A 16,032-nucleotide genomic window follows, 5' to 3' on the forward strand; every position below is an offset into this window, starting at 1 on the left:
TTTATTAATTATGTAGTCGAGTCTTTTTTATTATTTCATAACATAATATTGACGCAGTTACTTAAACTATTTAGTTCTAGTTGGTTACGCCGCGTTACGGGTAGTTCAGAAATATTTAAATTATTTAAATTTTTAGTATTTTCTTATAATTAATTAAAGTAATAAAAATTATGGGTCACACTATACTTTCAACGGATGAAGCAGCAGAGCAGCAGCGGAAGTAGCAGTTTGTAGTGGCATTGATACCAGTACAATAACAATTTATTTAAGGAATGCTTATAGTTAAACCAAGACAAGTCTGCAACGATTTTGATAGCACACGCAGTGCAAGTGTTATTTTAAACGTCATACTTCTATGAAATTATGACGTATAAATAACACTTGCACTGCGAATACACACACAGTGGTAAATCCTTTTATTTACAAAGTTAAATTAAATCAAATAATAAACTCAAATAAAAATAAAAAATAAATATTTATAGATACGATTTGGAGTAGTAGTTCGATATTAAATGTGTTTAGTTTGATGTCCAAATTTCATGTAAGATGACGCTGTTACAAACGCAAACTAGGTAACGGTAGTTCATCCTAGATTATTTATATAAAACTGTCAAAAAAGACAATAAACGATTGGTAACGTAGCAACTAGCAACTTGTATCTTTGTAAACAAAATGAATTTATTTATCATCATTTCAATTACATTACATACTTTGAGTTTTTATTAAAATATAAGTTTAAGATGACTCATTATCATACCCCTGAGTTTTGGGTGCAGGAATGATTTCTTGTAGGTACATTATATAATTATACTTAATTTTGTTTATTGTATAATAGTTACCAAACTATTAATAAAAATAGGTAGGTATTTAGCATCAAATAAGCTTAGAAATGTTGAAGTAGTCTCTGTTTTTACTATATTTACATATTTTTGGCTAATGTATAACATTTCCGCACCCAAAACTGCTTATTATCAAAACATTCGGAAATTATACGGATTAAATTAATTATCATAACATAAGGAGTTTCACAACACACGATATATTAGGATGACTCACGCTAGACCGGGCCGTGCCCAGGCCGAGGCGTCAGACATGCCCTTTTCAATGACGGCTGATCGGTCATCACGTGGTGCTGTCCATAGAAAACGAAGCGCCCGAAGCTTCGGCCCGGCCCCGGTCCGGTCTAGCGTGAGTCATCCGTTATTTCATGATTCAACACCTAATAATATATATGTTAGTGTCTCTTTAACACGTTATTACTTCAATCGCGAATACATTGAACGTCAGATTTTATTTTAGACACGTATTAGTCTAAAAGAAACATTCCGCAAAGTTATTTATTTTTAGATCTTATTAAGAGACGGCGACAGTCATATAACTATTTTTAGGATTCCTTCCAATATTCACTTGCTTTTTTATTTACAGTAAAACTTAAATAAATTATTAGTTGTCAGAAGTTAATATTCATGCGCGTGGTCTTGACAAATGAATGAAGCGTTATTTTAAGAAAAAAAGTCTAAGAAGTATTTTCTGTTTTGTATCGTATGTATGATGTAAAATAAAAAATTTGATGAGTTGTTGTTTTAATATTTCGACATCGGACATGTCAAGGCCTAATTAGATGCATTTAGTGATGGGTCGTTACCAGTAACTTACTCAAAAGTGGGAATATTCCCGGTAATGCTACCAGTAACATTACCCAGATCGGTAACATTGAGTAACTTTGAAAAAAATATTAGAATTGTATATGCTTTTTTCGTGTTAAATACTTAAGAAAATAATAATGCTATTATTTACAGTCACAAAACAGTCAAGGAATCTCTGAAAGAGTAAATTCCCAATGTTACCGGTAACATTCCCAATATTACCAGGTATTTTCCCAAAGTTACTGGGAACATTACTATTTGGAAATAATGATTAAAAGTGAAGACTGGAAATAAAGTAAAAGAAAATATGTGTATAAATCAGTTTAATTATTAGAATAAACCAATCAACATCTAAATATATAAAAGAAGAAACTGACTGACTGACTGACTGCCTGACTGACATATCAACACACAACCCAAACCGCTGGTTCTAGAGATTCCAAATTTGGCACGTAGGTTTCTTATAAGGTCTAGGGGTGCACTAAGAAATGATTTTTTTTAAATTCAAATGGGGGTTCAAAGTTTGTATGGGGAAACAAGATTAGTTAGACTATTATATTCGAAACTTCACAGGAGTATTCCTAACGATAAATGAATAAACACGTGTTACAGGTTTTTTTGCAAATTCCCCCCTAATAGGGGGAAATGTGGTGACAAAGTCTAAAAATCAACATGGGTATTGTTTCTATGGTTTATCAGGTTGCTAATTAGTAAAACAAGGACGATTTTAAAATCCAACGTGACGAACGTGAAAAACCATCTCCCCTGTTGGGGTGCAATGGGGTTGAAATGTCTAAATATCAATATGGGTGTCGTTTTTATGGTTTTTTGGGACGTTAATTACGAAAATCGCATCGATTTTAAAAATTGAATAATGTGCTCATGAAAATTCTTGAAAGTACTCGTATTTGTGCCAAATTGCAATTCAAACGGTCCAGTAGTTTCGGAGCAAATCGGTTGTAACAGAAGGACCGACAGACAGCCACACGTGATCCTATAAGGGTTCTAATTTTGCTTTTGAGGTATGGAGACCCGCGTTATCCTAATAGATTTTTAAATTTGTATTTGGTGCCATCTCGATCGTCGTCAATCGGTACCTAGGCGAGTGCGGGCGGCGCGGCGGGACGGACGGGGCGGAAGGAGTACGTCATCGGGAAACTTCCTGCATCCGTAATGAGTACATTCAAGGTGCTACAAAAAGGTGGTTGTCTGTTTGCTTCTTATAAGTTTAGGTTTCCATTCTAAATAAAATGCAAAACATCGTAAGTACATATATATGTATTCTACCTACGACCATATACTATATAAACCATCTTTTGTAAGTAGTTATAAAACCATATTTTCTCCTTCCCCTGCCTCCCCCGCACCCTGTACATTAGACAAAAAGCCGCGGGCAAAAGCTAGTTTCGTATAACGTTTCAAGTGACAAACGTCATTTTTGAGTTGTTGGAATTTCGATTTTATATTAATTAATCAAATTTGAAATTAAAGTAGTAGTAGTAGTAGTAAAGGGATAATAAATAATGATCACAGTTTTATACAAAATACTAGCTTTTGCCCGCGACTTCGTCTGCGTGGAATTAGTAATTTGGGTAGCTTATTTTTAAACAATCAGCTAGATTTATTGTTTCCCCATACAAACTTCCACCCCTGTTTACTACCTAAATTTTACCCGCTGAATAGCTTGTGGTAGCCCCCTGGTGGCAGATCAGCAGCGTCTCCAGCAGAAACTTGGTCACCAAAGTCTTGCAGGTGTTCCAGGTCTTGAGCTATCTCCATCATACACTACCAACGACACGTTGAGCGAGTGTTACCCCTGACCTTTTGTACCCAGCAGCACTCCAGGTGTCCCAGATCTTGAGCTTTTCTCATAATACACTACCAGCGGTACGTTGAGCGAGTGTTACCCCTGATCCGTTGCACCCAGCAGCACTCCAGGTGTTCCAGGTCTTGAGCTTTCCTCATCATATACAACCAGCGTCACGTTGAGCAAGTGTTACCCCTGACCCTTTGCTCCCAGTAGCACTCCACATTGTCTTGAGCTTGATCCATCGTATACTACCAGCAGCACGTTGAGCGATTGTTACCCCTGACCCGTTGCACCCAGGAGCACTCCAGGTGTTCCAGGTCTTGAGCTGCCTCCATCATACATTACCAGCGGCACTTTGAGTGAGTGTTAGAAGAGTGGAGAAGAGAACAGGATGACTTCGGGAATAAAAACTACTCTACACCCTCCCCAACAATTAAGACTATCTCCATATCAAATTTCATCTAAATCGGTTTTATTGGGTTCCATACAAATTTTCACTCCCCTTTTCACCCCCTTTTGGGTTGATTTCTAGGGTAAAACCTATCCTGTGTCCCTAACGCAAAATAGGCGCAATAGTAAGACATCGAGTTGCGGAAACCAAGCCCGCGAATATCTATCCTATGTCCTTCCCCAGGACCCAAATTATCTCCATACCAAACTTCATCTAAATCGGTTCAGCGGTTATTGATTCCCCATACAAGTGTCAACTCCCCTTTCCATCACCTTAAGGGGTGAGTTCTGGGATAAAAAAGTATCCTATGTCCTTCCCCGGTACTCACTATCTGTATACCAAATTTATAAAATTGATCCCATAGCTCTTATGTTAGCGAATTAAGAACTATGGGACATATTTTTGAGTAAGTTGTACTAAAAAAATAAGTTTTGAACCTTATTTTATCTCATATAAGTCATCACTATCATCAGTTTCGTATGTTACCGGCTTTTGGGAATGTTACTGGTAACATTGGTAACTTACTAGTAACATTCCCAAATGGAAACTTACTGGTAGCGGGAATGTTACCGCTGCCCATCACTAGATGCATTGCATAAAGAGAGGTTGGTGTAAACAAATAAGTGAAATTGTCAATTCAGATAAATGTTACATTTATTTCAAAACTAAAAGTTTCATAAAAACTTTTGTAGACCACTGCATTCTGTTATCAATTAACTATAGTGTTCATTAAGAATTTACTTAGGCATATTATATGCCTATAAGCCTGTAACTATTGTATATGGCACTAGAGAAAAGCTTCATGCAAGAATAGTTCATATATATATTGGTAACTCTAAAGTCTCTAAACCAAAGATTTATATAAACAATTTAAGTGGTTCTAGGCTACTTTAGCAAATAGAAAACAATATACAAGTTTTACATGCAAAATTTAATATTATTAGTGCAATATAGACTATTTACTTACTTACAATCGTGAAATCTAAAACGCTGGGGCTCAACAAGTCAACATCTATTCAACAGATATTCTTACACTTAAATATTGAGGGCTGCATTTGTTACAAAATTTATTCAACGACAGGTCATAATTTTTTGTAATGTCCGTACAGAGCAAAGCGTCTAGCATTTAGCTTTTTAATATCAAGTTGGTGACCCAAAAGCGTCATGAATGTCGTCATAAAGTCTTTACGGACATAACTACTTAATTATTACCTCCAAATTTGCAATGTAGAAAGTTCATTTTAGCACTTTTACTTAATTTTATAAAGCGTTATTTTTCTGTAGGATTTAAAAATCTCTAGGACTAGCCAGTGTAAGAAGAAGATTTCAAAGTAGGTTTGTACAAATCTCCACTTCACAACACTCCAAATCACTCTTTCTGAGTGTGTGAAAGGTTTCCACGGGACTTAAAGACGTCGGTGTTAAAATCTCGGCGACAAGTAATCGGAGCTATTATAGGATAAGTCAGTAAACAAATACTTGGTGGCGTCGCCTGGCCCGCCCGTCGCCGGCGCCCCGGCGCCTCACGCCTCGTCTCGGCTAATTAACAACCTTATCAACTTCGGCTATCGGCTAACTTATTAGGAGATGAGATTGTAGATGGCTTGTAACTAAGTCCTGTTTCATTATATATATTAATCTAGTGTAAGTAGTAATATACAGTGGTACTACGTAAACGAAATTAATAACTAGCTTAAATCTAAAATAGGCCCTTGAGGCATTGTACCATTGTATCTAGTGTAAATATTAATATATTTTATCCAGTCGATTCAGCTATGGTGTAACTTAGTTCACCTAATGCGGTCGATATGTCGGTTGCTTGGTAACCTTAGGTTTGCATGCGGAGACCGACCGTTCTAATGTAACTGCCGCATTAGTGTACCTACTTGCGCGGTCGGCATCAAAAGCTGAAAATTCACACTCCAGCATATTATTATGGACATTTAACATTCCCGGTTACCGTGGAATTTACCAAAAGCAACAGCGTTTAGATTTGATAATTATGATATTTGCAACTTCTCTCACACTAATAATGAAAACGTTTGTTTATTAAGAAATAATGAAATTATCAAGCTTAAAGCTTTGCGTTGTGATGACATCGGTCGTGATGGTTTGCAGCGAATTTTTGGAATTAACATCATTCATTTCAGTTTACAACTAAAACTGTGTACTACAAATATTTTCGAATACAATACCTATATAAAAAACGGAAAACCGCAAATTGGGGTGACTCGTTTCCTCTTCCATTTTTTTCGTACTTACCTATACGTATTTACCTCTCTAAATCGGTCAGTCATACCTTCGACTTACAATCCCTACTTCAGTTATCACGTATCCTACTACAAGTACTTATTTTGGCGAGACGATGAAGCCCGAGGAGTCGGTCGTAATATCCTGTCGCGGCAAAACTTATTTAATACCGAACTCGTCGAGATCAGTAAAACTTCGTTCTCATTAGGTGTCATGGTTGTGGTTTTTCATTGGTAGTAATTATTTCTTAGAAAAATATACGAAGGACTTAATGATATTTTCCTAAAGTAAAAGCAACCAATGGACTATCGAGCACACTGAGCCAAGTGGAAGTGACACTGCTTCGCTTGATATCGATACTTTAGCAGGGTATTATTAGTTCATTTTAATGGTTATATCTGGGGGCACGGCAGTGCCCCCGCCATGTCGAGCAAAACAAAGAGGCACGGCCGTACCATCCTTTTCTCGAAGCCATTCAGGCCATTTTCGACGTCCTGTAATTTTGTACTGGCTAAAGCTAGAGCCCTGAATTTTCAGTGACATATAGGGCATGATATGGCTTATATATATTCCCAAGAACATTCAATTTGAACTTATAGTTTAAGAATATTGCATGTCAAAGTTCCTTAGTTTTGTCACTGACACACTCACTCACGATCATCATAATTCTAAGGTATTTCTAGCAGACCCACAAGCTCCAAATTTGAAACGTAATTAGTTTTTAGCGTATTAAGCCAATAAAAACTTAAAAATACTGCAATATCAGTCACGTTTTAAAGATTTAATTGCCAAGTCATCATATGTATTAAAAAAATAAAGGTAAGTATCTAATATTGTTACGGTTTTAACACCCCGTGGCACTGACTAAAATAACCGACTTGGAATTACATCTCAAAACTTTTTTGTAGTAGAAGAACTGGGTTGCGAGACTTGCATCTTTTTAAATGTAATGATTTTGATGGGATAAGTTATATTGGTTCAGGCGCAAATGATTTACTTAACTCAGTATACAATGCTTTTATTCATATCCCACAACGAGTGGGATATACATGATTCATGGATGGCTGAGTGGAATGCCCAACAATCAATTGGTGAACAACTTTTCACATTTAACCCAAATAGACGCCCACCTGGCTTCGACAAACCGCGCCGAGTATGGAGTCAACTAAACCGCATTCGAACAGGCGTTGGAAACTGTGCTTACCACTGGCATAAATGGGGCTGGTGTGACTCCCCTCAGTGCATGTGTGGTGACCCCGAGCAGACGGTCGAACACATTGTTCTGGAATGCCCTCTCACTAAATTCAAGGGACGGATTGAAGACCTCGCGAACCTCAGTGAAAGGGCCATCGAGTATTTGAAGAGTGCAAACCTCAATCTTTAGATTGGTATTTAATTTAAATCCAGTAACTATAATGCCATACGATAAATAAAGAAAAATTTAGAAAAGTATTGCTATTTGCATTCATAAGCGACGACCCGTCTGGCCTAGTGGGTAGTGACCCTGCCTATGTCCTGGGTTCGAATCCCGGTAAGGGTATTTAAGGATGACTCACGCTAGACCGGACCGGGGCCGGGACGGAGCTTCCGGCACTTCGTTTTCTATGGAAAGTATCACGTGATCACCGATCAGCCGTCATAGAAAATGGCATGTCGTACGCCTCGGCCCGGACCCGGCCCGGTCTAGCTCGAGTCATCCTTTATTTGTGTGAGAACCACAGATATTTGTTCCTGAGTCATTGATGTTTCCTACGTATTTAAGTATTTGTATATTATATATGTATCGTTGTCTGAGTAGGTACCCACATCACAAGCCTTGTTGAGCTTACCGTGGGACTTAGTAAATTTATGTAAGAATGTCCTTATAATATTTATTTATTTATTATATTTATAAGCGGCACTTTACTTCTGAATCTGAAAGGAATTTTGACACCCAATTTATTTCAGCCAACTAAATATTAAACAGAAGTAAACACGTCAAGGTGAGCAATATTTCATTGCTATTGACATTTAACAAGCACAATAAATTTATAATGTAGTACTATTAGGTATGTGGATAAATTTATACGAAGCATTCTTTTCAGAATGTTATTGTTCTATAAAATAGTCGTAAAACCATAATTAATGTAGGGCGGTTTATAAAAGAAATAATTTGGTAAAATAAAACATAACACTTTATTATTTGAACCGTGGGAATAATAAAATTAAACACAGACCGGCAGCCACATAATGACGTGATTTAACTGAGTCGTGAAAAATACATTGACTCGTAAAACTCCGTTAAATCCAAAAACATAGCACGTTAAGTTTAAACATAAATAACTAGTACCTATTTATGAATGAGTCATGACTATTTTGACGCTAAAGAAACCTTTAGTCGCGGGGAAACTACTAGTAGGTAAATAATCTTTGCGCCCATACAGAGGCTCAGTTACAATACCTATACCTACACTAAATGAAATCTCAGCTATAATATTGACGAAATACACAATACATGTAAAGGTTACGTAGGGTAATTTTAGGTAATGTAGTTAGCTATATGGCTGTTGTAGTTAAAATAACTATTCACCAATAAATGTTGTAGCGAGATCGTGAGTATGTACGTATCTATCTTTGTAACCATGAAATCATATCTTTTTTTTTTCTTAAAATATACCAGGCCAGTTGATGTTCTACAATATGCCTTATCAGAATCAGAATCAGAATCAGAATCAGAATTGTTTATTATAGCAGATTACGTAAAAAAAATCGAATAATAACGTGAGCTACAAAACCCGGCAAAGTGCGAGTCGGACCATTTATTGTTATTGCGGCAACAGACATCATCTGTGAAAATCTTAACTATCACGGTTCATGAGATACAGCCTGGTGGCCAGACAGACGGACAGTGGAGTCTTAGTAATAGGATCCCGTTTTGTCCCTTTGGGTACGGAACCCTAAAAACGAATGAAACAATAGTAAAAGCGAATATTATAATAAAACAAACTACCACTTTTGACTTTACCAAATTATAAATAACGACTACAAATAAAATATGCATGAAATGTTGGCATCAGACTAATAACATGCAATCAATAATGTGATGCGCAATTATACCAAGCATTTCAGTAATTAGTAGGTATTTAGGTAGGGATTCGATTCATCACTTCTAGAAGGATTCATAATTTTAAAGTTAGTAGGTACTAATTTGTGCTTGGCTTGCTTACACAGTAGAATAAAGTTGTTAGTTAATAAATAATTAGCATACGCTATCTTATATCGAAACGTATAATTCGCCAGGGTTTTTTAGAAACATATTCGTAATACGCACATTCTAGGGGCATTTAGTATTATAATCGTGTTTGTATTTAATTCAACCGTAACCGCATATATTATTTGGTCTACAAAATTAAACGATAAAACCACAACCATGTTAGACCCCTAGTGTATAATTTTATTATGTTCGTTTAAGTAAGACCACTTAATGCTAAGAATGATAATCATAATCGGTATATTTTTCTTGCCTTATTTCCCATAATGGCATAATACGAAAACACTGCGTGATAGGAAAGTTTCCAAAGCTCCGACGGCTATGTTAAGCTCATAAGACGCGCTAATCCTCAGGGACTTACTCGGGACCATCAATTGCGTGAAATATATGTTCTCAATCCTGAAGGACGGGACGATACCTGCCACAGATTAAACATTACAGCAAATACGAACTGTACCCCTACCACGAGTCACTGACAATGTCAACACTGACATATACACTAACGTCTACGTAATTTACTTTCTATACATCTCGCTCGCACTAATAGGCCAGTACCTACGAGCAAGATGCATAGGAAGTAAGTAGGTAAGTACGCTAGCGTTTATGTCAGTGCCGATCTGGTGGTAGATGTAGGTGATAATAGTACTTACGCGACAACGCGTCAGAATACCCTTATTTAAAGTTGGTCAAGCAAATCTTCTCAGTAAATAAGAACAAAAAAAAAACTACACTCATCCCCTTCTTCTGGGCGCCAGCCCCAGTGCAATACAAAGACAGTATGACTCTCTCCGTCTACGCCCGAAATAAGACAGTCCCTTGACAAACTATACTTATATAACCCTTATATATTATATTTCTGTATGCTATGGGCACTGATTACTTTGCGAAGTTGTGATTTGCCCATGATTTGCCATAAACTAGTAAGTCATAACACAAACTTGTAGCATGTGCATAATTTCCATTTTTACCGCCTTAAAAAAAAGAGGTTTTCAGTTTGGCCTTTGTGTAAATGTTTAAAAAAAGACGTTAAAAATAAACGTCCCCAATTGAAATTTTCGTTTTGGTTTGAGAGTGGCGTATCTTTTGTAGTAGGCATTCTTAAGTCTGTGACGTTACCTTTTCCATTGCTCTACGAAGAGAATATTGGTTGCCTAGTTTATAGCCCTGTCTCTATATTGTTAGGCCAAGCAACGAGAAGGTATAAAGGGAAATGCTTGGAACACAATTCTTGACTTCGTAACATTGTTTGGTCTAATTAGAAATTTTCTACAAGTTTCATTCCGTCAAATTTTTTGATATCTTGAATAGTTCTCAAGATATCCTCTATTGAAAGTTCATTTGGGGCTCTCAATTTTGTCCTGATATCTACATCAGTGAAGCTACTAGGCCATGTTTGGTATCGTTTTCGTACAAATCGGGAGTACCAAATTCTTTTATGGTATCACGTTGACACCATTCCGAAGTAAAAACATATAAACTTTAAACAAATACCTCTTTTTTTAAACTTCTTCACGCTTAAACCGCTGAACCGATTTAGTTGAAATTTGGTATAGATATGTTTTGAGTCCCGAGACAGTACATAAGATAGTTTTTATCTCAAAAATCATCACACACTTCAATTCTCTTTAACCGTCACGTAAACGTCATTTTAGATCTGTGGTAGACGCGCAGTTTTTTAGTTACGATTAATTTTTATTACAATTATTACTATTGAAATCTTTTACTTCAAGTATTTTTCTGGTAGTTTGTATTGGTAGTCTTCAAGTGTTACTGTTAGTGCTTGAAAATGGAGTCCTGGGCTCTCCGAAATATGTCGCGCGAGTGACTAAGAACACGTGAGTTCAAACGTGATATTAGAAATAACCTTCTCGCGAGTGGTTTATTATTTAATCGTATGGCATGCATGTTTAGGCAATCAGAGAACAGCTTTGAGGTTGTTAAGCCAGGTAACCACGTCGGGTGTCAGGGCATCTAGGTCCTCAGCTAGGCCAGGATAGGAGTGAAGCGGGCAGCGCCGAAATATGTGCTCAGTGGTTTTGTCTTCTTCGCCGCACTCGCAGAGGGGAGACTCCTTCCAACCCCACTTATGTTGAGAATAATTACAGCGGCCATGACCTGTTCTCAACCTGTGGTTGGTAGTGGTTTATTGTCTTTATATGACTGACGATAGTTGAATGACCACATTTTCTTCTGTTCCAGATCAATATGGAGACCGACAAGATGTCCACGGCATCGTCGGCCGGCGCCGAGCGGCGGCCCCTCATGCAGGCCCTTATCATCGAGCGGCGGATTCTCTTCGCTTGCACGATACTCGTCGGGCTGTGCACATTCCTTTGGATCACGGCCGTGTGCACGAGCAAATGGGTTCATATAGAGGGTGGTGTTGGTAAGTCCATATTCATGGTATGGACCGTATTTATATTTAGTCAGATTATATTGCGAATTGCATGATGCGCTACCCTGATTGGACTATTATTACTAACGTATAGAACCGGCACAGAGGACCAGTATTTTGCGCCATGAGTTACTGCCGTTTTGGCGAAGCGGAGCGTGAATCTCGCGACCTAAACGCGTAAGCGCCATGAATTTTACGGCGCTTACGATGTTCTGGGCGCGTGCTACAGATTGTGATTGCGACAATTTCATTGTTTTGTCTGTCGTCTCTATAGTAATAATAACTCAGTGGCTACCTTGTATACGTGCCGTAAACATTACTCTTTGATATCAGCTATGTGCACATGAAGGTATCCACTAACAGGTAGTCAATAGTGAGCGCATTTAATTTAATTTACGTTATTAATTTAAAAAAAATAGCAAGATAAAAACGAAATAAAATAAACATAATATAGGTATTTGATATTTGACAAGAACCATTACGGCTTATATACCACAGACAGTTTATTTTAATTTCTATGGTGCCTTAAATCTATCAGGCTCCACAGACCTTTCAATAAATGGCACGCGATTTTCGATCCATTGCCAACAAAGTAGGTGCAACAAATCCAATCGCTCTATCTATATAGTTTTTGGCAAACCGCGAGTTCTCAGTTCGGGGGAACTACTCGTTTAATTGCAAGAAACATAAAAATACTTATAAGACACAGACAGTGACAGTGACATTGGTGACGTTCAAAAACGAACCTTCACTTTACCACGATGTATGAAGTAACTTTTATTCAACAATAAAGTCATCCTACATAATAATACATACATATACTTATGTGGCTTCCTTCCTCCCGTCGTCGTTGTACTCTATTCATGCCCATTCCTCCTCGGCATTTACATACCAAACGCAAGTGGGAATTGAATTTTTCTATTATATTTCTTGGATATTGCGGAATTTGTTTGTTAGGTATTGAATTGTAATATGTGGGGCATATGTTGAAGTTATGTTTGTGGTTGCACTAAAGATACATAATTTAAGGAAGACTTAAACAATAAAATAACCCTAATCGATTGGTTGAAGTTGAGCTATTACGCGTTTTTTTGACGTTTTGATAAAAACTGGTAAATAGGGAATCAAAATACCATCCATAAACGTATCATTTGATTTATCATCAGGAAGTGGCCAGTTACCTACTTGTTTGGTAAAAGAGGTTCTAGAATCTGTTCAATTAGGTCTCATTGAATTATCTCAAGATAAAACCTATAATTCATACTTAAATATACTCCAGGTGCCGAGTACTATCAGCTGTAAAAATATTGGTAGCTATGTACCTAATATGTTAGCACCTACGTTTTTACCTAAACATATTTATTGCACTTATGAGATATATTCTAGTAGATTTAAGATTCAAGCTTTTATTCATAAAACATAGTTATTATTACATTACATTACATGTCAAATTAATACAATTAATTCAAAAAATTGGGTGGCAAAGGTATATATATAATATTAGTTTAATATCCCAGGTAGCAAAATGACGTCAAATGACCTGGGATGCATTTAGTAGGTACATAGTTATAATTAATTTCGTACGAGATCGAAAAACAGACACAGAAACAGAGAGTTATTTGATTCGAAAACAATGAGACTAAATTTATTTTAGTAACTAATTTTCCACTGTCGCGTTTCAAATGTTGCGGATAGTCAAGACAAAACATGATGTCAGCTAAAGCCGGAAAACGACGTAGAAAACATATTATGCAAGATGTAGCCATAATTTCAGCGTTTCGTTGACAAACGCGTGCAGTGGCCCATTTCAAGAGACAAATGGCCACTGTGCCACCAATTAGGCAATCTTGGAATGCGAACCAACGAAAAGATATCAAACGTAAAAGCGTCCGTCAATTAATTCAATTATATAATGAATAACTAATGAGCAAATAAGTCATGAAACGATTAGTTACTGTTTTTTAGTTGTATTTTAAGCAGCACTCGAGTCAGTTGTGATGAGGCCTCAAATGCAGCATTAAGAGGAAAGGGGGCGACCGCTTCCCCATACAAACGTAATCCTCATTTCCTCTCTGAATAACTTTATAGAAATTATGTTTTTAACGCTAGGCCCCTTCGTTTGATTTTATTACCTATTATGTAAGGGTTAGGAGCTTTTAAATATTTGTATAAAATTTATTTTTTGCGCCTAACTCTTATAATAATAAAAAATCTAAAATAGTTAAATAAAGAGAAATATTATACCTTTAAACGAACAATTTAATTTAAAATATTTCTCATTCAAAATCATCATTTAAAAATCAATTCTACCAGCAAACATAAGAAAACAACTCAAAATTAGCATTTGATTACTTTGCCTCACATGTGAATAAAATGCAACTTTCTTATCAGTTTTTGAACAATCAAGAGACTACTTTACTAGCTGGTGTGGTGAAAATTACTAATTTATGTAATATGTATTGTCATTTCTGCGTTCCATTATATTTATACATTATCATTCCAATCAGTACACTGATAATAGTAATGTTATTCCTTAAAATTAATGTCATTGATACTGGCGGTACCCGATCCGCGTTTGCGATGATTGACAGTGTGAAACCGATACGCATAAAGTTAAGATGACACGTCGCCACATTACGAGGTTACGCGAAGCATGTGCCCGGTAAGTTTATTTTTAATTACGGACGTATGGCATTGGGGTCGCTGCCCGTCGGGCTATTTGTGTGTGTTGCGTATTCAGCATGCTTATTGTGTAGTATTCTGAAATGTTGGAAAAGGGCTTTAAATAACATAGGTTATTTACTAATAGGTATCAGAAAATGCTAACAAGGCCTTAAATTGCAAAACAATTTTTAAAGCGTTGTTAATATTATGTTATTTCGAAATGATAATTAAATAAAACTGTTACTTAAACTTAAAGTTATTGATATGATATTAGTCGCACTTCGCTGTGTATCTCGTTCACCCCATTATAAGTACGAACGTCCATTACCACATAGAGTAACTTATACTAGAGCGGTACTGTCATAGTAAATTTTGTAACCCCAGTAAATTCACTGCCATCTGTCGACACACTTTAAAACTAAAAATGAAGATTTATAAAAATACGATAAAATATATTTAAATATAGATAAATGATTTTTTTTATTTGCATTAATTATTTTTATGATTTTGACCCATGTTCTTTCACTGATATGCGTTAAAATTGTTAAATAACAAACCAAACCGTCAACGCCATCTATACGACTGTAGGCCAAAACTAATAGCGCCCTCTGAACGAGAATCAAATTTTCTTGATTTTCGAGGCACGTTTTTTCCTTAGACTGTATCCATCTATTACGGAGTTATATCTATCTTTGATTACTAAGGACGAGCGAGTGATTTCAAATAGAGATCAAATTGTCATTCATTTGTAAATTCGAATGGGCCTCCGTCTACCTATTTGTTGTCGCATCGACTAATAGGATTTTTATTATTTGTTCTTTTGTTTTTAGACTAAAGTTAAACCATCAAAAACATTACATGTAAAAAGATGCAAGTCTCGAAACGCAGTTCTTCTACTACAAAAAAGTTTTGAGATGTAATGTAAAACTAAGTCGGTTATTTTAGTCAGTGCCAGGGGGTGTTAAAACCGTAAGAATATTAGATACCTTCATTATTTTGATACTTATAATGACTTTCTATACGTCACTGAAAATTCAGGGTTCTAGCTTTAGCTATCACAAAATTACAGTATGTTGAAAATGGCCTGAGTGGCTTCGAGAAAAGGATGGTACGGCCGTGCCTCTTTGTTTTCGACTCTCGGCTTGGCGGGGGCACTACCGTGCCCCCAGATCAAATATTTAATTTCCGGTGCAACAGTATATAAAATGGTAACAGTTAAAAAGCATATTCTATTCTCATCCTACAAGTTTGGAGGTCAAAAACGTGCTCTCATATTAAGAGACAATATACTGTTTGCACATATACACGGTGTAACATAATGAAACCACCATTATCGTGTGCAGAATAGCAAAAGCAATATATTGAAATATTCCATATTCAAATTAGACAACAGTCACATAGTTCTAATAGAACCCAGAACCAAAGAGTTTCAATATCTAGGCGCTGCTATCTATAGGTGGCGCTGCTATCTATTATTAGGATATCAAAACATAATACCCCTACTATAACTAATAATAGTAAAACAAATTAAATTTTAACCATGCCTAAAGCATTTATAAAAGTATA

At 36.3% G+C, this 16,032-nt stretch overlaps 1 protein-coding gene across 1 annotated transcript in view; it reads left to right on the forward strand.

Moving 5' to 3' along the window:
* Window positions 1-16,032, forward strand: part of LOC134743990 (coiled-coil domain-containing protein 96-like) — a 62,967-nt gene that overhangs the window by 4,015 nt on the left and 42,920 nt on the right. Inside the window, exon 3 of the mRNA XM_063677621.1 lies at window positions 11,607-11,793. Within this exon, the coding sequence (XP_063533691.1) occupies window positions 11,613-11,793 (181 nt within the window). The 5' untranslated portion in view covers window positions 11,607-11,612. The remainder of the gene's footprint in view (window positions 1-11,606; window positions 11,794-16,032) is intronic.

The sequence above is a fragment of the Cydia strobilella genome, chromosome 9, assembly GCF_947568885.1.
Source record: "Cydia strobilella chromosome 9, ilCydStro3.1, whole genome shotgun sequence".
Lineage (NCBI taxonomy): Eukaryota > Metazoa > Arthropoda > Insecta > Lepidoptera > Tortricidae > Cydia > Cydia strobilella.